The sequence below is a fragment of the Coregonus lavaretus genome, assembly GCF_964263955.1.
Source record: "Coregonus lavaretus genome assembly, chromosome: 1".
Classification (NCBI taxonomy): domain Eukaryota; kingdom Metazoa; phylum Chordata; class Actinopteri; order Salmoniformes; family Salmonidae; genus Coregonus; species Coregonus lavaretus.
In genome coordinates, this window is record NC_139988.1 from 36400217 (window position 1) to 36421944 (window position 21728).

Sequence of the window (21728 nt, forward strand, 5' to 3'; positions counted from 1 at the left end):
GTACCTGCCTTAGCTGTAACCTGGCTCCTTTCTACAAGTTCATTATCACTGTAATTGATTCCTCTGACAAGGTCACTTATACAGTATAAGGAAGCATTGATGGACGACCTTGGCTGTTCTGCCCTCGTCAGAGTGGGTCGTAAGTCCCTCACCCTCCACTGGCCTACACATCACTGGTCAATAGCGTTCTAATAGACTATTCTGTCTATCTTTAATGGGATTCTAATTATTTAGAGGCTCATTTACTCAGGACATTACAAAGCGTAAATACAGCACTAAGATTGAATCCTACTACACCGGCTCCGACGCTCGTCGGATGTAGCAGGGCTTGCACACTATTACGGACAACAAAGGGAAGCCCAGCCGTGAGCTGCCCAGTGACACAAGCCTACCAGACGAGCTAAATTACTTGTATGCGCGCTTCGAGGCAAGCAACACTGAAGCATGCATGAGAGCACCAGCTGTTCAGGAAGACTGCGTGATCACGCTCGACGTAGCCGATGTGAGTAAGACCTTTAAACAGGTCAAAATTCACAAAGCCGCAGGGCCAGACGGATTACCAGGACATGTACTCCTAGCATGCGCTGACCAACTGGCATGTGTCTTCACTGACATTTTCAACCTGTCCCTGGCCGAGTCTGTAAAACCTACATGTTTCAAGCAGACCACCATAGTCCCTATGCCCAAAAACACCAAGGTAACCTGTCTAAATGACTACCGACCCGTAGCACTCACGTTTGTAGCCATGAAGTGCTTTGAAAGGCTGGTCATGGCTCACATCAACACCATCATCCCAGAAACCCTAGACCCACTCCAATTTGCATACCGCCCCAACAGATCCACAGATGACACAATCTATATTGCAATCAACACTGCCTTTTCCCACCTGGACAAAAGGAACACCTATATGAGAATGCTGTTCATTGACTACAGCTCAGCGTTCAATACAATAGTGCCCTCAAAGCTCATCACTAAGCTAAGGACCCTATGACTAAACACCTCCATCTGCAACTGGATCTTGGACTTCCTGACGGGCCGCCCCCAGGTGGTAAAGATAGGCAACAACACATCTTCCACACTGATCCTCAACACGGGGGCCCCTCAGGGGTGCGTGCTCAGTCCCCTCCGGTACTCCCTGTTCACCCACGACTGCGTGGCCAAGCACGACTCCAACACCATCATTAAGTTTGCCGACGACACAATGGTGGTAGGCCTGATCACCGACAACGATGAGACAGCCTATAGTGAGGAGGTCAGAGAATTTGATTTGATTTGATTTGAATGCACTGGCCAATAGTCTGTCCCAGAATTTTCTGGAACACTCCTGTCTGACAGGAATGGTCCAATTCTTTCCCTGCGTTGCTGCACTAGCTTTCCCAGCTGGAATAGCTTGTTCATTCATCAGTTCAATTTGGAAAATCATCACTACTATCCCAGGTTCTACTATCCCAAGCTCTTTGTCATTTGCATTCATAAACCATAATGAAACATTTCAGTATTATCTAAACAGCCATAAAATCCATATATCTATATAAATCCATGTAGGTCATAATACAAAGCAGAATCATAATATTCTAAATATAAAATAACCAATATTTTTTTTAATCTTAGGTACCTTAAACCATATATGTGACCCGTTTCAAGAAGCTAGGTGTATGTTGCACGTCACTACTTCACAGGAGAGGCATTTGAATGTTTTTTTTATTTTAAAAAATATATAAATGTGGTTTTTGGCTGAACTGCCTTCTGGAACATGTGAACTTTCATGTGCCTTAATAACAAACTTGTATGTCATCATGATTGGCTGATATAATGGATGGGCTGGATATGCTGAGAGATGAGGCTGCCATGTAGCATGATTCTGTCTATAACATGAGCATGAGTATGTGTGGATAATCCTTTCTACACCGGCCTTTTTTAAAAAGATATCATGAAGAACTGAATAAGTGTTGCTACTGCTCTCAACATTGCTGCCCTGAAGTTAATAGCGCTATCGACAAAGGAAAAAGTTGTGATGGACTAATTTTTGGAGGACGATTGTGCCATGCTGACTCTCTGACTCTGAAAATGAATCAGACGATGAGAAAATCCCTAATTTAGGTTAAAACATTTTCATTTAACCAGACATTGTGAAATCTTCTGATGACAGTGATGGGGAAGCAACGGCGATCAACAGTGTTGTTGTCACGGAAGAAGTTGACAGAGTTTTGAAATCAGTGGAATGCCCGGTGAAAGCAGAGAGATGGTTGCCAAATATGGAGAGAATTGAAAAGAGATTGGCTGTTGTATACAGTGGGTGGGGGAAAGTATTTAGTCAGCCACCAATTGTGCAAGTTCTCCCACTTAAAAAGAAGAGAGAGGCCTGTAATTTTCATCATAGGTACACGTCAACTATGACAGACAAATTGAGGAAAAAAATCCAGAAAATCACATTGTAGGATTTTTAATGAATTTATTTGCAAATTATGGTGGAAAATAAGTATTTGGTCACCTACAAACAAGCAAGATTTCTGGCTCTCACAGACCTTTAACTTCTTCTTTAAAAGGCTCCTCTGTCCTCCACTCGTTACCTGTATTAATGGCACCTGTTTGAACTTGTTATCAGTATAAAAGACACCTGTCCACAACCTCAAACAGTCACACTCCAAACTCCACTACGGCCAAGACCAAAGAGCTGTCAAAGGACACCAGAAACAAAATTGTAGACCTGCACCAGGCTGGGAAGACTGAATCTGCAATAGGTAAGCAGCTTGGTTTGAAGAAATCAACTGTGGGAGCAATTATTAGGAAATGGAAGACATACAAGACCACTGATAATCTCCCTCGATCTGGGGCTCCACGCAAGATCTCACCCCGTGGGGTCAAAATGATCACAAGAACGGTGAGCAAAAATCCCAGAACCACACGGGGGGACCTAGTCAATGACCTGCAGAGAGCTGGGACCAAAGTAACAAAGCCTACCATCAGTAACACACTACGCCGCCAGGGACTCAAATCCTGCAGTGCCAGACGTGTCCCCCTGCTTAAGCCAGTACATGTCCAGGCCCGTCTGAAGTTTGCTAGAGTGCATTTGGATGATCCAGAAGAGGATTGGGAGAATGTCATATGGTCAGATGAAACCAAAATTTAACTTTTTGGTAAAAACTCAACTCGTCGTGTTTGGAGGACAAAGAATGCTGAGTTGCATCCAAAGAACACCGTACCTACTGTGAAGCATGGGGGTGGAAACATCATGCTTTGGGGCTGTTTTTCTGCAAAGGGACCAGGATGACTGATCCGTGTAAAGGAAAGAATGAATGGGGCCATGTATCGTGAGATTTCGAGTGAAAACCTCCTTCCATCAGCAAGGGCATTGAAGATGAAACGTGGCTGGGTCTTTCAGCATGACAATGATCCCAAACACACCGCCCGGGCAACGAAGGAGTGGACTCCAGCCTCTCCACAATGGCCAAGACCAGAGAGCTGTGAAAAGACATCAGGGATAAAATTGTAGACCTGCACAAGGCTGGGATGGGCTACAGGACAATAGGCAAGCAGCTTGGTGAGAAGGCAACAACTGTTGGCGCAATTATTAGAAAATGGAAGAAGTTCAAGATGACGGTCAATCACCCTCGGTCTGGGGCTCCATGCAAGATCTCACCTCGTGGGGCATCAATGATCATGAGGAAGGTGAGGGATCAGCCCATAACTACACGGCAGGACCTGGTCAATGACCTGAAGAGAGCTTGGACCACAGTCTCAAAGAAAACCATTAGTAACACACTACGCCGTCATGGATTAAAATCCTGCAGCGCACGCAAGGTCCCCCTGCTCAAGCCAGCGCATGTCCAGGCCCATCTGAAGTTTGCCAATGGCCATCTGGATGATCCAGAGGAGGAATGGGAGAAGGTCATGTGGTCTGATGAGACAAAAATATAGCTTTTTGGTCTAAACTCCACTCGCCGTGTTTGGAGGAAGAAGAAGGATGAGTACAACCCCAAGAACACCATCCCAACGTGAAGCATGGAGGTGGAAACATCATTCTTTGGGGATGCTTTTCTGCAAAGGGGACAGGACGACTGCACCGTATTGAGGGGAGGATGGATGGGGCCATGTATCGCGAGATCTTGGCCAACAACCTTCTTCCCTCAGTAAGAGCATTGAAGATGGGTCGTGGCTGGGTCTTCCAGCATGACAACGACCCGAAACACACAGCCAGGGCAACGAAGGAGTGGCTCCGTAAGAAGCATTTCAAGGTCCTGGAGTGGCCTAGCCAGTCTCCAGATCTCAACCCCATAGAAAATCTTTGGAGGGAGTTGAAAGTCCGTGTTGCCCAGCGACAGCCCCGAAACATCACTGCTCTAGAGGAGATCTGCATGGAGGAATGGGCCAAAATACCAGCAACAATGTGTGAAAACCTTGTGAAGACTTACAGAAAACGTTTGACCTGTGTCATTGCCAACAAAGGGTATATAACAAAGTATTGAGAAACTTTTGTTATTGACGAAATACTTATTTTCCACCATAATTTGCAAATAAATTCATTAAAAATCCTACAATGTGATTTTCTGGATTTCTTTTTCTCATTTTGTCTGTCATAGTTGACTTGTACCTATGATGAAAATTACAGGCCTCTCTCATCTTTTTAAGTGGGAGAACTTGCACAATTGGTGGCTGACTAAATACTTTTTTCCCCCACTGAAAAAACACGTCTCCGTATTACATCTTCCAACTAAGGGCAATCATGGCATCCCATGACAGAGAGGGAGAGGAGTTCATCCATGTATACTGGTAAGAGTCTAGCTACAAGAGTGTGCAAAGCTGTCATTAAGGCAAAGGCTATTTGAATAATCTATATTTTGATTTGTTTAACACTTTTTTGGTTACTACGTGATTCCATATGTGTTATTTAATAGTTTTGATGTCTTCACTATTATTCTACAATGTAGAAAATAGTCAAAATAAAGAAAAACCCTTGAATGAGTAGGTGTTCTAAAACTTTTGACCGGTAGTGTACACTGTAAGTGAATTTGTCCCAAAAGTTTTGGTCCCCTAAAATGGGGATACTATGTACAAAAAGTGCAAGAGTTTCTAAACAGTTCACCCGATATGGATGAATAAACCCTCAAATTAAAGCTGACAGTCTGCACTAAGTGCTGGAGTACAGAGCCAAAACAACAAAAAATGTGTCGCTGTTCCAATGCTTTTGGAGCTCACTGTATATTTGCACTCTGTTGGGTGCATGGATGTTTTCTAAGGCTGATTGCATTTTCCACATCTAATGAGATTTGCTCCAAATGTTATCTTGGGCATTAGCAAGCTGACATCCCTGTTATCAGAGAGCATGGCCCAATATGGCTGTCTAAATGCGGCTTGTTTGGTGCTCATTCCAAAACCTCAGTAAAAAAGAGAATCATCAGCTTTGAGGACGCTAAAATCTCTGATTAGGCTATTACAGGAGAGTGACTCAAAGTTACATATTGATGCGACAAGAGCAGCTAACCTTTGTCAGGGATTATGAATTATTACACTCTTAGAAAAAAGGGTTATTTGGGATTCTATATATAACCTTTTGGTTATATAGACCCTTTGCTAAAAAAGGTTGTATACTGTATATTAACTTAGTGAAGGCAAATAACCTTGAGGGTTCTATCCCTACACCAGAGTGTAATGTGGATTTTAGCCAACAACAGCTAACAAAAGCTAACACAGTCACATCCAGAGCCGCCGGAAAACGTGTGGCGAGACAGCATTTGCCTCAGTACTGTTCCACACCACTTTCAAAGCAGAAGCACTGAACGCATTTACCAGACATTTTCATTAGTTCACGTCATAGAAAAACGTTTTGCAATGGAAAAGAAAGAAGGCGTTTCTAAATTGGACAAGTTAACATAGTACCTCCCCCAATTCCAGCCCATTTGCCTCTGTTTTGTCTAGTAAATACAACCTGTCCATGGGATTTCACGCAGTAACCCTCACGCTCGCTGCGACAAGTGGATTCACTTGTCAGTCACAGTGGTCTCCTCGATATAGCTTACAGAGCCTCATCAACCAAGACTCTCAACAACTAAGTTTGGTTGCACCAGCGCCTTGTTGGTTGTTTGACTCTGCAATCTCCACTTGGTTTCTTTCTTCGCTCAACCTCCTCTCCGGTCTGTGGAATCGTACTTTATGGCTGTGTTATCTAATGGGAACCCTCCTCTCCTGCCTGCCTGGTTGCCTGCCTCATGAGAGAGCAAACCCACATTTTAATGGGAAGCAAGGTATGTGTTAGTAAAGGCAGTTAATAAAAGCAGTTTAAAACTATCTAAAATGATTCATTCTATCGCTAGTAAACAAAACTGCTAATGTTAGCTGTAGATTAGCCTTGCTAGATCAGAGATACTTTTGAGGAGATTGGAAACTGAATTGGAATCGTATTAACGCCCATTTTGTACATTGCCCATGCGTCGTCAATGGGCCGCATGGTGCATTCTAGGTGATTCTGGGACAAGGATTGAATGGGAGTCAATTGGGCACTAGCTCAAAAACCCAACATTAACATTTGTATTTATTATGGATCCACATTCCAGCTAAATTAAGGCAGTTATACAATTTTAAAAACATTACAATCAATCAATTTTCAATCAATTTTATTTTATATAGCCCTTCTTACATCAGCTAATATCTCGAAGTGCTGTACAGAAACCCAGCCTAAAACCCCAAACAGCTAGTAATGCAGGTGTAGAAGCACGGTGGCTAGGAAAAACTCCCTAGAAAGGCAAAACCTAGGAAGAAACCTAGAGAGGAACCAGGCTATGAGGGGTGGCCAGTCCTCTTCTGGCTGTGCCGGGTGGAGATTATAACAGAACCATGCCAAGATGTTCAAAAATGTTCATAAGTGACAAGCATGGTCAAATAATAATCAGGAATAAATCTCAGTTGGCTTTTCATAGCCGATCATTAAGAGTTGAAAACAGCAGGTCTGGGACAGGTAGGGGTTCCATAACCGCAGGCAGAACAGTTGAAACTGGAATAGCAGCAAGGCCAGGCGGACTGGGGACAGCAAGGAGTCACCACGGCCGGTAGTCCCGGCGTATGGTCCTAGGGCTCAGGTCTCTCAGTTGGCTTTTCATAGCCGATCATTAAGAGTTGAAAACAGCAGGTCTGGGACAGGTAGGGGTTTCGTAGCCGCAGGCAGAACAGTTGAAACTGGAATAGCAGCAAGGCCAGGCGGACTGGGGACAGCAAGGTGTCATCATGCCCGGTAGTCCTGACGTATGGTCCTAGGGCTCAGGTTCTCAGAGAGAAAGAGAGAACGAGAGAATTAGAGAGAGCATACTTAAATTCACACAGGACACTGGATAAGACAGGAGAAGTACTCCAGGTATAACCAACTAACCCCAGCCCCCCGACACATAAACTACTGCAGCATAAATACTGGAGGCTGAGACAGGAGCGGTCCGGAGACACTGTGGCCCCATCCGAAGAAACCCCCGGACAGGGCCAAACAGGAAGGATATAACCCCACCCACTCCGCCAAAGCACAGCCCCCGCACCACTAGAGGGATATCCCCAACCACCAACTTACAATCCTGAGACAAGGCCGAGTATAGCCCACAGAGGTCTCCACCACAGCACAAACCAAGGGGGGGGCGCCAACCCAGACAGGAAGATCACGTCAGTAACTCAACCCACTCAAGTGACGCACCCCTCCCAGGGACGGCATGAAAGAGCACCAGCAAGCCAGTGACTCAGCCCCTGCAACAGGGTTAGAGGCAGAGAACCCCAGTGGAGAGGGGAACCGGCCTGGCAGAGACAGCAAGGGCTGTTCGTTGCTCCAGCCTTTCCGTTCACCTTCACACTCCTGGGCCAGACTACACTCAATCATATGACCTACTGAAGAGATAAGTCTTCAGTAAAGACTTAAAGGTTGAGACCGAGTCTGCGTCTCTCACATGGGTAGGCAGACTGTTCCATAAAAATGGAGATCTATAGGAGAAAGCCCTGCCTCCCGCTGTTTGCTTAGAAATTCTAGGGACAATTAGGAGGCCTGCGTCTTGTGACCGTAGCGTACGTATTGGTATGTACGGCAGGACCAACTCGGAAAGATAGGTAGGAGCAAGCCCATGTAACGCTTTATAGGTTAACAGTAAAACCTTGAAATCAGCCCTTGCCTTAACAGGAAGCCAGTGTAGGGAAGCTAGCACTGGAGTAATATGATCAAATTTCTTGGTTCTAGTCAGGATTCTAGCAGCCGTATTTAGCACTAACTGAAGTTTATTTAGTGCTTTATCCGGGTAGCCGGAAAATAGAGCATTGCAGTAGTCTAACCTAGAAGTAACAAATGCATGGATTAATTTTTCTGCATCATTTTTGGACAGAAAATTTCTGATTTTTGCAATGTTACGTAGATGGAAAAAAGCTGTCCTTGAAACAGTCTTGATATGTTCGTCAAAAGAGAGATCAGGGTCAAGAGTAACGCCTAGGTCCTTCACAGTTTTATTTGAGACGACTTTACAACCATCAAGATTAATTGTCAGATTTAACAGAAGATCTCTTTGTTTCTTGGGACCTAGAACAAGCATCTCTGTTTTGTCCGAGTTTAAAAGTAAAAAGTTTTCAGCCATCCACTTCCTTATGTCTGAAACACAGGCTTCTAGCGAGGGCAATTTTGGGGCTTCACCATGCTTCATTGAAATGTACAGCTGTGTGTCATCCGCATAGCAGTGAAAGTTAACATTATGTTTTTGAATAACATCCCCAAGAGGTAAAATATATAGTGAAAACAATAGTGGTCCTAAAACGGAACCTTGAGGAACACCGAAATGTACAGTTGATTTGTCGGAGGACAGACCATTCACAGAGACAAACTGATATCTTTCCGACAGGTAGGATCTAAACCAGGCCAGAACTTGTCCGTGTAGACCAATTTGGGTTTCCAGTCTCTCCAAAAGAATGTGGTGATCGATGGTGTCAAAGGCAGCACTAAGGTCTAGTAGCACGAGGACAGATGCAGAGCCTCGGTCTGACGCCATTAAAAGGTCATTTACCACCTTCACAAGTGCAGTCTCAGTGCTGATGGGGTCTAAAACCAGACTGAAGCATTTCGTATACATTGTATACATTCACAACAGATTTCACAACTCATTAAGTGTGTGTCCTCAGGCCCCTACTCTACTACCACATATCTACAACACAAAATCCATGTGTGTATAGTGTGTATGTTATCGTGTGTTTGTATGCATGTTTCTGTGCCTGTTTGTATTGCTTCACAGTCCCCACTGTTCCATAAGGTGCATTTTTATCTGTTTTTTAAATCTAATTTTACTGCTTGCATGAGTTACTTGATGTGGAATGGAGTTCCATGTAGTCATGGCTCTATGTAGTACTGTTCACCTCCCATAGTCTGTTCTGGATTTGGGGACTGTGAAGATACCTCTGGTGGCATGTATTGTTGGGTATGCATGAGTGTCTGAGCTGTGTGCCAGTAGTTCAAACAGACAGCTCGGTGCATTCAACATGTCAATACCTCTCACAAATACAAGTAGTGATGAAGTCAATCTCTCCTCCACTTTGAGCCAGAGATTGTTAGCTCTCTGTGTACATCTAAGGGCCAGCCATGCTGCCCTGTTCTGAGCCAATTGCAATTTTCCTAAGTCCCTCTTTGAGGCACCTGACCACACGACTGAACAGTAGTCCAAGTGCGAGAAAACTAGGGCCTGTAGGACCTGCCTTGTTGATAGTGCTGTCAAGAAGGAAGAGCAGCGCTTTATTATGGAAAGACTTCTCCCCATCTTAGCTACTGTAGTATCAATATGTTTTGACCATGACAGTTTTACAATTCAGGGTTAATCCACATTTTAGTCACCTCAACTTGCTCAATTTCCACATTATTTATTACAAGATTTAGCTGAGGTTTAGGGTTTAGTGAATGATTTGTCCCAAATACAATGCTTGTAGTTTTAGAAATATTTAGGACTAACTTATTCCTTGCCACCCCATTCTGAAACTAACTGCAGCTCTTTGTTAAGTGTTGCAGTCATTTCAGTCACTGTAGGAGCTGACGTGTATAGTGTTGAGTCATCCGCATACATAGACACACTGGCTTTACTCAAAGCCAGTGGCATTTCGTTGGTAAAGATTGAAAAAAGTAAGGGGCCTAGACAGCTGCCCTGGGGAATTCCTGATTCTACCTGGATTATGTTGGATAGGCTTCCATTAAAGAACATCCTCTGTGTTCTGTTAGATAGGTAACTCTTTATCCACAATATAGCAGGGGGTGTAAAACCATAACACATATGTTTTCCCAGCAGCAAACTATGATCGATAATGTCAAAAGCCGCACTGAAGTCTAACAAAACAGTCCCCACAATATTTTGTATTACCAATTTCTCTCAGCCAATCAAGTGCTGTGCTTGTTGAATGTCCTTCCCTATAAGTGTGCTGAAAGTCTGTTGTCAATTTGTTTACTGTAAAATAGCATTGTATCAGGTCAAACACATGGGGTTTGCACTTTAGGACCCTTGGATTTGCCCAAACTGATGAGGATTGGATCAACTCTGCATGTCGTCGCATGCTGCATTGCAATACAAGTTCACCCATGAGTGTGCCGACTCACCGATGTGCTTGCATCTTTTTTCCAACATGATTCGTTCTTTTCTTACAGCTTCAAATTGATTTGATTTTGTAGCGAGTAACGAAGGTGTCAGGGGAATTGTATCGGAGTGAAAGTATACTTAATTTTTTATTTTTTATGTAGTGAAGTAAAAGTAAAAGTAGACAGAAATATAAATAGTAAAGTACAGATACCCAAAAAAACTACTTGAGTACAGTAACAAAGTATTTCTACTTCCTTACTTTACACAACTGCCTGTAGCCATATTACTTAAACAGTATTTAACATGAGATCCTCTCTAAGCTTTACAGGAATGTGGTTCTGAATATAAATGGGCACACCTCCACCTTTGGTATTTCTGTATTTTCTGTAGATCTTATAACCATGTATTGCTACCACTGTATCATCAAAGGTATTATCTAAGTGAGTTTCAGAGATAGTCAGAATATGAATGCCATTTGTTACTAGCAAATTATTGATTTAATAAACCTTGTTTCTTAAGCTACACAAATTATGTTAACGTGGACTATTTCTAGCACTTTTCTGGGATGCTTGATTGTTTTTATCGGTTATTTATGTTAGTGCAGGGTGAACTGTACACAGTGTACTTCCTGCTAGGGCACACCACCTCAGTGATAACAGTATAACTCTGGTTCATAGGCACATGATTACTGCATACAATAGCTGTAGGATCAGCAGAGGCATTCAGGGCAGTAAGAGTTACATAAATTAGGTTACTTACATTGTGTCTTCCAGCGCCCCTGGGATAATGTACATTTGCTGAAGCATAATGACAACTCAGCAACACAATGGTAGGGATTAAATGAGCTGGGCTTAGGTAATTGATAAGTCATTGTCTCAACGCAGCCTTATAATGCTGTGAAAGGATCCAGGAACCCAAATGATTTGGGTGGATCCCATCCTCCTTATAATTCAAGCTTTGTTTCCAGAAGGTATCAAAATTGTCAATAAATATTACACCCACAGAGCTGCAATAGTCTCGTAGCAAGTTATGGAGGGATAAAAGTCTGCTGAAACGTTCAATGCCACGATATAGGGAGGGCAGAGGGCCAGATATTATGGGGTGTTTGTTGGTGTCAAGTAGTGACCCAATCAGCTCTTTAAAATCCATCTTCAGCTGTTCTGAGCTGCCCTTCATAATGTAATTGAATCCCACATTAACTATGATAGACTCAATTTCCTGATGCTGGTTTAAAATATTTGGGAGCAGCTTATATACAGTGGGGAGAACAAGTATTTGATACACTGCCAATTTTGCAGGTTTTCCTACTTACAAAGCATGTAGAGGTTTGTACTTTTTATCATAGGTACACTTCAACTGTGAGAGACGGAATCTAAAACATTGTATGATTTTTAAGTAATTAATTTGCATTTTATTGCATGACATAAGTATTTGATACATCAGAAAAGCAGAACTTAATATTTGGTACAGAAACCTTTGTTTGCAATTACAGAGATCATACGTTTCCTGTAGGTCTTGACCAGGTTTGCACACACTGCAGCAGGGATTTTGGCCCACTCCTCCATACAGACCTTCTCCAGATCCTTAAGGTTTCGGGGCTGTCACTGGGCAATACGGACTTTCAGCTCCCTCAAAATATTTTCTATTGGGTTCAGGTCTGGAGACTGGCTAGGCCACTCCAGGACCTTGAGATGCTTCTTACGGAGCCACTCCTTAGTTGCCCTGGCTGTGTGTTTCGGGTCGTTGTCATGCTGGAAGACCCAGCCACGACCCATCTTCAATGCTCTTACTGAGGGAAGGAGGTTGTTGGCCAAGATCTCGCGATACATGGCCCCATCCATCCTCCCCTCAATACGGTGCAGTCATCCTGTCCCCTTTGCAGAAAAGCATTCCCAAAGAATGATGTTTCCACCTCCATGCTTCACGGTTGGGATGGTGTTCTTGGGGTTGTACTCATCCTTCTTCTTCCTCCAAACACGGCGAGTGGAGTTTAGACCAAAAAGCTATATTTTTGTCTCATCAGACCACATGACCTTCTCCCATTCCTCCTCTGCATCATCCAGATGGTCATTGGCAAACTTCAGACGGGCCTGGACATGCGCTGGCTTGAGCAGGGGGACCTTGCGTGCGCTGCAGGATTTTAATGCATGACGGCGTGGTGTGTTACTAATGGTTTTCTTTGTGACTGTGGTCCAAGCTCTCTTCAGGTCATTGACCAGGTCCTGCCGTGTAGTTATGGGCTGATCCCTCACCTTCCTCATGATCATTGATGCCCCACGAGGTGAGATCTTGCATGGAGCCCCAGACCGAGGGTGATTGACCGTCATCTTGAACTTCTTCAATTTTCTATTAATTGCGCCAACAGTTGTTGCCTTCTCACCAAGCTGCTTGCCTATTGTCCTGTAGCCCATCCCAGCCTTGTGCAGGTCTACAATTTTATCCCTGATGTCCATTCACAGCTCTCTGGTATTGGCCATTGTGGAGAGGTTGGAGTCTGTTTGATTGAGTGTGTGGACAGGTGTCTTTTATACAGGCAACGAGTTCAAACAGGTGCAGTTAATACAGGAAATGAGTGGAGAACAGGAGGGCGTCTTAAACAAAAACTAGCAGGTTTGTGAGAGCCGGAATTCTTACTGGTTGGTAGGTGATCAAATACTTATGTCATGCAATAAAATGCAAATTAATTACTTAAAAATCATACAATGTGATTTTCTGGATTTTTGTTTTAGATTCCGTCTCTCACAGTTGAAGTGTACCTATGATAAAAATTACAGACTACATGCTTTGTAAGTAGGAAAACGGCAGTGTATCAAATACTTGTTCTCCCCACTGTATTTCCTGTACTCATGCTCCTGTATAGCACAAAGTTTTTGCTCAACGGACTGAGACATTTCTCACCATTGAACTGCCCAATACAACAGCCGGAGAAGGGAATTGAGAAATCCGCCCATTCCCACCCCTCACACAATTCGTTGAGGCTTTCATGGGCCCACGAGAAGCAGGAGAGCGTATGCCACCTGCTCCCCGCGATAGGTCCAGAGCTCCCACAGCAGGCAGTGCCCCGTCAGAACCAGAGAGGGGGAAAGGAACTGAACTCGACAATGAAGCCGCTGCTGGAGTCAGCATAGTTGGAGTCCCAGCGATGATGGCGCAGGTAGATCAGGCACCAGTGCAGTGAAGCTATTCGTTATGTCAATCTGCTCCAAAACCTCTCGCAGTCAATCCCATCCGCTTAGCAGCATGCCGCTGTCTTCGGTTTCCACGACTTGTGACATGGGACCAGCGCTGATTGGAACATTCTTCTTGATGTTCTCTGTCTACTTCACTACAGGATGGAGGAGGAGAAGCAGATGGAGACGATTTCCTTGGCAGGCTAGTTCCAGGTAGCACAGGCCATTCGGACAGGGACAGATGACAAGGCGGGGAAACATCCATTAGGCCCGAGCGGCGTCCCGTCATAGGAGTTGAGAACAAGAAAGTTCCAATTTGCGTTTTCCCCATAAGTTCGCGCAGAATTTAGGTTTGTTTGCTAAGCATAGCCACCTCATTCCTGTAGTCCCCCACTAGCAAACATTTGCCACATTGAAACTCTGGCTTGTCAATATTGTCCTGGACAAGAGCGTAATAAACACAGCCTCTACAGCTCTGGAAATGTTCGTTAGCTTTTCCAGGTGAAGCGGGTTCCATTGCAACCTAGCTAGCAAGCAGCTAGCTAGCTGGCTAGTTGGTAGCAGGTGTTGACACAGGTATCCGAGATCTTGAGTTCCGAAGTCTTCAGCGTTGAGTCGGTGTCTCATGACAGCAGCGGACAACTTTGGTAGGTACTGTAGCTAGCGAGATAGCTTGGTTTCCATTTTCCAACAAAGTTTCTAATCCCCTTGACTGGTCATTAATGGTTACTCGTCTTGGAACTCATGTGTTCACCAGAAACGGCTTTGAATTACGTGAACAAGTACAACATTACAAATCTTTTCTGAGATCTGAGATGATTAATTTGTTTTCTGTAATATCGTATAGCTTTGAAAATCATGATATTTCTTGATTGCCTACAAATAGGACCCAGAGTTGTACCTGACCAGGTCATGAGATCAGGAAAAACTCCAGGCCCCAAAAAAGATACGTATGAATTTTGCCACACCACTTTTGAACCTGTGGTACCACCTCTGGTCATGTCAAACTCTGAAACGACTGCTAACTAGGTGCCTTTTCATTTGTTTTAGCTGTTTTGCATTGACGTTTATATCCATGTTACTGATGGTGCTGCATGATTTGTTTGGTCAGAAAAATGGCTAGCTGTTTCGTCCGACACCGGCGAGGAGATCAAATTCGTATTTTGTTTGTATGTTGCATAGGTCAGCGTGGCATTCAAACCTCTGCTCTTGCAAACTGAATGCTAGCTAGAAGAATAAGGAAATAATGTGTTCAATAAAAGCATACACTGTTAGATAAAAAAGGAGTTCTATATAGAAGCTTTTTGGTCAATTAAAATCTTTAAATTCTAACGTTCCACCAGACATCAATTGCCATTCCAGTATGAAGTTGCAAGAGGACTGTGGTTGCAAATACCCTACCAATAAGCACGTTATTTTTCAATTTATCAAGGTAAGCAAAGTTGATTATTTAATTCAAACATATTAAGCCATAATCATATAATGAACTATACACTCTTAGAAAATAAGGTTCTATCTAGAACCTAAAAGGGTTCTTCGGCTGTCCCCATAGGAGAAAACTTAGAAGAACCCTTTTTGGTTCCATGTAGTTTATTTGGTTCCATCTTTTTAGTCTCCTGAGTGGCGCAGTGGTCTAAGGCACTGCATCGCAGCGCTAACTGTGCCACTAGAGATCCTGGTTCGAATCCAGGCTCTGTCGCAGCCGGCCGCGACCGGGAGACTCATGGGCGGTGCACAATTGGTCCAGGGTAGGGGAGGGAATGGCCGGCAGGGATGTAGCTCAGTTGATGGAGCATGGCGTTTGCAACGCCAGGGTATAAATAAATATATATATTAATTAACTGTAAGTCGCTCTGGATAAGAGCATCTGCTAAATGACTAAAATGTAAATGTATGTAGAACCTTTTACACAGAGGGTTCTACATAGTACCCAAAATAGTTATACCTGGAACCAAAAAATAATAATATAATAATAATATGCCATTTAGCAGACGCTTTTATCCAAAGCGACATACAGTCATGTGTGCATACATTTTTACGTATGGGTGGTCCCGGGGAATGAACCCACTACCCTGGCGTTACAAGCGCCATGCTCTACCAATTGAGCTACAGAGGACCACAAAGGGTTCTACCTGGAACCAAAAACTGTTCTACCTGGAACCAAAAAGTGTTCTCCTATGGGGACAGCCAAGAACCCTTTTTTCTAAGTGTAGGCTAGATACGTTTGTTTCAGAATCAGCTAACGTTAGACAGGAAAAAGGTTAGGCTACTTTAAGTAGCTACTTTACAAGCTAGCTAGCTAGCTAAGTCTTACAAATAAATGTGCATTTTTCTTATTGAATATGGCAAATAGAGCTATATATTACAGCCTGACATTGGCAATTAGCTAATTGTTACTTTATTTCAGTATTTCAGTGTGGAGTCAGATGAGGGGACTAGGTTTCATGAAGCAATTAGAAGACTTTTGCTGACCTCTGTTGAATGCACGTGATGGTAAGTGGGCTGACTGAAAGAAGGTACAGTATGTAGCTATCTAAATGATTTATAATACATTATTTATAATAAGTATTGGTGATTCAATAGCCTAGTTAATCATTACATTACTTTTAAAACACTATCTATATTTTGCTCAGTCAGGCAGTAACCCAACTGTCAGAGGCAGAGGATCTCTCTTTTGGCTGCTGCTGACAACAACTGCTTGTAAATTGCTCTTCTACATCATAATAATTATATGTCTGCATAGCATTTTGTCTTCATTTTGGCAGATTAACTCATGCTTATTTCTGAAAATTAACTCAAGTTTTTGCTCCTTTTTTGTTATTCTCAGGAACCAGCCAGGCAACAACCCATAGGCTACTGTACTGTTCCATAAACGGCCAGCATTCAAACAAAGATGCCTCCCTGGCCACCAGTGCATATTTCCAAACTATGTTTGCATATAATGACAATACAATCTGAAAACTACGCTGGTATTATTTTGTCCATTATTTAATTGTTTAATATAATTTATTACCCAAAGAACCCTATAAAAGAGTTCTATATAGAACTTTGAAGGTTTTCATATCTGAAGCAAGCGAGAGAACCCTTATTGGTTCTATATGGAACCTTTTTTTTCTAAGACTGTACACAAAGATAATGAGCTGGGAACCCTAGATTGTTTCTCGATTGAGATATTGATATTACAGAGAGGATGTGTTGCTCTAATGTGAGGTAGCTTATGCCACGTCACAAAGAGAAAAAGAAGAGAGAGCAAAAAAATCAATATTAGATATCCACAACACAATGACATTGAAAGTGTTTTGTGAAGTCAGGATCAAACAGTGAATCTCATGTCTTAAAGTGAATGGGATATTGTTGAGTGTTGATTACTTTTTTTAAGTATCCTAGATGCTCAGATGCGTCAAACACATTCTTGCTGGACTAAATATTCATGGCATGCTCCATTTAGTAAAGTATCCCCATTTCATGTGTCAAATGAATAATGTAGTGTCTGAACTCCCTCTTACCTCTCCCAACTAATAATCCAGTTCATACTTTGTGAGAGTTTGGCTAGATAAAGACATGAAAGAGAAATGTCAAGCTCATCTTTTCCTTTGTGTGCTCTTCATGCCTCTGAGATGGCAAGGTGAATTGTGTCTCCCTGAGTACCCTTGTTTTGTTTGGGCAGGTGCTTTAAAGGCTTGAGTTAAAATGAAACTCAAAGCAATGACCTTTTCTTAAGTGAAATGAGTACACATGTGGGGTTGACAGCAATTGTAATTTATTTCTCTCTCTCTCGCTCTCTCGCCGCTCTTCCCTTCTTCAGGTACCAGATTGTGAGGGCTGGGAGCGACCCGCAACAGGATGCCTTTCTAAATATGCAACCCCCCATGTTGGTCGAGCGGTCATGGGAGAGCAGGGTGGAGGTGCGCTGCAGTCCTCTGGACCAGGGCCAGGACCATGACATCTCCACCTCCACCAGGACCCTCAGGCGCCCCAGACATCCCAGCCGCTCATCCCCTCCTCCATTCCAGACCTGGTCCATCCCCATCATCCCCTCGGTCCAGGGCCACCAGGATGAGGTCTCCTGTTTGCAAACGGACACCACAGGCTCAGCCACCTGCAGCGCCACACCCAGTATGGAAGTAGGAGGAGGGCGCTCCCTCATCACGCTGCACCACACTTCCACCTGCTGCTCCTCCTCTACAGGGGGCCAGCAGCAGGATGAGATGGCCCTTATCCTGGAGGAGGCCCAGGAGCATCTCAGGGCTCTGGCCCACAGGAAGCAGGAAGAAAGCGGCAGCTCCTCCCCTTCACTGCCCAGAGAGACTGTGTGCTTCCTGACACTCAATGGCGGAGGAGTGGGGGGTTTGAGTCCTAATGGACCCATTGAGACCCAGTTACTGAGCCCTAGAGAACCCCACACAAACTCAACCCAGCCCTGCCAATGAGACAACAGTGTCTAGGCCCTAGCGTCCTGTCTGGATCTACAGTAAAACAACCTTGGTGTCTTGAAATCCAGACTGCAGAGAGTTCTTCATCAAAGGGATGAGATGAAACTCAATAGACAAAAAACAATATCATGGAAAAAAACAATGTGCATACTGTATGGAAGAATGAACAGAGGGATGGTCTATGAAGTTATGAAGGGAGCAATTATGTATATGCATTTATTTAATGCTTCTTTTTAGACAAAATAAACCAAATAGTCTGTCATCTCCATAGTGTTTTTAATTGTAAAAATAATAATAATAATAATAATAATATATATATATATATATATATGGATATAAATATATGGAATTTAAAAGGTGACCAAGTTCAGTTGAGGAATACAGGAATGATGTACCTTTTTCCTTTTTTTGTAACAATTCCTCCACATTTTACAGGCTTGGAGCACATTTGTATGGACCCCATGCACCCGTACCCCTCCATTTTGCTTCATGTTGTGAACCGAAGATGCAGATAAACATGGCTGCCACAGCAACAGTGTCTACTCTAAAACAATCTCTCAAATACCATTGTGAGTCTACCCAGCCAAGGATTATAACAGTCCCCCTTTGCCTTGGATATACCACAGTAGTATGTTGAGGAACCATTACAGAGTTATATAAAGAGACTTTCGCAGATAAACTACTCCAGGTTGACCCAGTGGTGATAAGTCACTGGCTTGGCACAGCAGGTTGATAAGACAGACCTGATAGTAACACGGTTGGATAGTTTGGTGTCTTATTCCTTTTTTGTATGTGAGTGGATTTCCTCCTCTGCTGACCAAGTCGTATGTTTAGCATGGGTGTTATTTCCTCTTGTTTAACCCCATACAACCCTGAGTACACACACAAACACATTCCCTCACCACACAACAACATGTACCGGTGTGTTGGGGGTACACAGCAGAGATGGAGGGACCAAGGACAACAGGCCGGAGGAAGTGGAGGAGTTTCTGTGATTTCTTTTCAGTTTGTTCGTGATGAACAATCAGCTGCTTTCTGGGGGAAGGGAAGACTGGAGAGGGGTGTTAATAAAAAATGTTTCTGTGCTACCTATGGATAGGGGACATCAATTTATATTTTACATTTACAATCAAAGGTTTAAAAAATAATAATGATGGAGATTCTGCTGAAGCTGTTTTTTGTTTGATTGTTTTCAATGGTTCTGCCCACCCTACCCTCCCCAACCCTTGAAATTGTGCATGCAGATAATATTTGTTTTCAGATTAACACCAATATTCTGTAGTGAGTTGCTGATTTAGCTCACGATGCCTGGAATTTCACATTCATATCAAATATACCCTTATCAAATAGGTTTTTAAGCAGGCCATTGGTGTCCAGGGCTTTGGTAGATACAGGGGGTAGGGTTTCATACTGCCAACAACCCATACAGATGTTTTTTAAATGTTATTTTAAAGTTATATTATTGCTACTGATATCCCCAATGAGGTCAAGCGAGACATAGCAGTAATAATAACCATTGGAGGTTTACAGATAAAAGCGAGCGATTTATGTGTAGGGCATATCCACTTGATGTTTAACAAGCTGAACGTAAATCGTGCTGCATGATGTACTTCAAGCATTGGCGACCAACAGTCACATTTTGGTCATCAGACATCAAGTGGAAATGTGCCATTATCTGTAAACCTCAAAAGCTCATTACTTTACCTGCAACCACTTGCAATCCATTTTCAACGGTGGGTATTGAAATCATACTTGCTCTCTTACATCCGCCCTGCTGAATGGGTTTTGCAATTATGAAAACTCATTTTAAGTCTGGCATCTCTCGTTTCCACTCTGAACATCTGAACACTACATTACATGTGCCAGTAATTGAACACTTGTCTGCTACACTCCACTTACTTTCCGTTAACTTTAATCAAAAAGGGCAAGCCATATGACCGCCTGTCTTGAAATGATTAAGAAACTCATTGCCCTTTTCTGCAAATGAGTCAAGACTAGGGTGAGCACATCAGACTTTCTATATTAGAGTTCCTCACATTTGAAGTTTCTCTCTAGACATTTGTATGTCTGTGAATCTATGTGTATGCTTATGCATTTCTGTGTGTGTGTGTGTTTTTTTTTAATCAGAGTGCTTATTGGTGTGAGTGTGCATGAGTTTGTGTGTGCATGACTCCTTGCATGCATGTGGTTACATGAGTTAATGTAGTGTATACATGGGCTCATAGTGTATGTCTAAGTAGGAGATTTTGCTCAGCTGGACAGTGGACAGACAACAGTGGAGAGGTTAGGTATTGATGGCAGGGATAGACCATACAGGCCAGACAGATAAGAATCCAGCTTGATCCACAAAGACCTCACTGCCAGGGAAAGCAACCCCATCAGAGCGTGGCTGTGTGAGCTGCATGCCTATCAGAGACTGGGAGGCCAAATACACTGTCTACTATCCCCACAAAATGCTAGAGCAGGTGCAATCTCACAGTAGGACAATTATTGATCACTGCTCATTTCCATTTGAAAAGGCCTGTGTTTCTTACTCTAAAGTTTATTCAGTGCTGTGCAGTGAGGCATAAGGAAAAGTTAATCCCTTGTGAAGATTCTGAGCCAGTGGATGGTTAAACCTTTGTGTAAAGCTGATCTGCCTTCAAAAAGAGTATGACGGAGCAAGGAAAGAAACAATCCACCACGGCGGTACTTTTACCTACTGTGTGTGTGCTTGCATCTCATTAGATAAAGCATGTATGCGGGTGCATGAGTGTGTGTACTGTACGTGAGTGTGCGTGTGCGCGCGTGTGTGTGCGTGTGTGTGTGCATGAGTGTGAAATGCAATAGCAATGTTCATCAGGCTCTGTGTACCAATGTATTCATTACTGGTGCTGGAATTCATCTTCAGTCACAGGATGTTCTGATTACTCAAGTATTCATTCAGAAATGTCTAGGTCACACTTCATATTGAATTCACTATTGCACTCAAATATTAAGGTTTAAAGGTGTTCAAAAGGTAAAATTGTTGCAATAACCAATCAACAAAACAGTGTTACATACATTCTAATGAAAATAACAAGGGAAGAGCTATATTTGAGATAAGCATGGAATTATAGCTAGATGGATTTCTAATGTAAAATCTCAGACCAGGTTTGATCATCTTGGTTTCAGCCAAGTGTCCCTCCAATAATATTACAGATAATTGAACCGACAGCCTTTTCATGGTTATAAATATGTGACAAGTGGTTGTTACATAGTTGTTATACAATGATTGCATACAATTGACATGCAGCATCCGGATATAAAGTGTGAACTAAGGTTGTTTTGACCCCCTGGTGCTTCAATATGTGTGAATTACCCAGTCATTCTATCACAGGCTGGTCAGACTACTATATGGTTTAGGCTATACATACATTATCCTTTAGCTTCATATCATGTCACTGCAAATGTTAATGTTTGAAATAAGAATGGGTCTTGAAATCCAAATGTTTAACTCTAGAGATGTTCCATGCAAGTGTGTGTGTGTTACCTTATAGAGTTTTCCCACAAAATCCTGTCTAATTTAAAACATATTCCAGTTGTGA

The 21728-nt window shown here is 43.0% G+C and overlaps 1 protein-coding gene across 1 annotated transcript in view; it reads left to right on the forward strand.

Annotated features, from left to right (window-relative positions):
* LOC311131392 (pro-neuregulin-3, membrane-bound isoform-like) overlaps positions 1 to 18159 on the forward strand; it is a gene marked incomplete at both ends in the record, with an annotated part of 555735 nt that extends 537576 nt beyond the window's left edge. Inside the window, one exon of the mRNA XM_084164353.1 lies at positions 17535 to 18159. Coding sequence (XP_084020479.1) covers positions 17535 to 18159 — 625 coding nt within the window. The remainder of the gene's footprint in view (positions 1 to 17534) is intronic.
* Positions 18160 to 21728: the final 3569 nt, after the last annotated feature.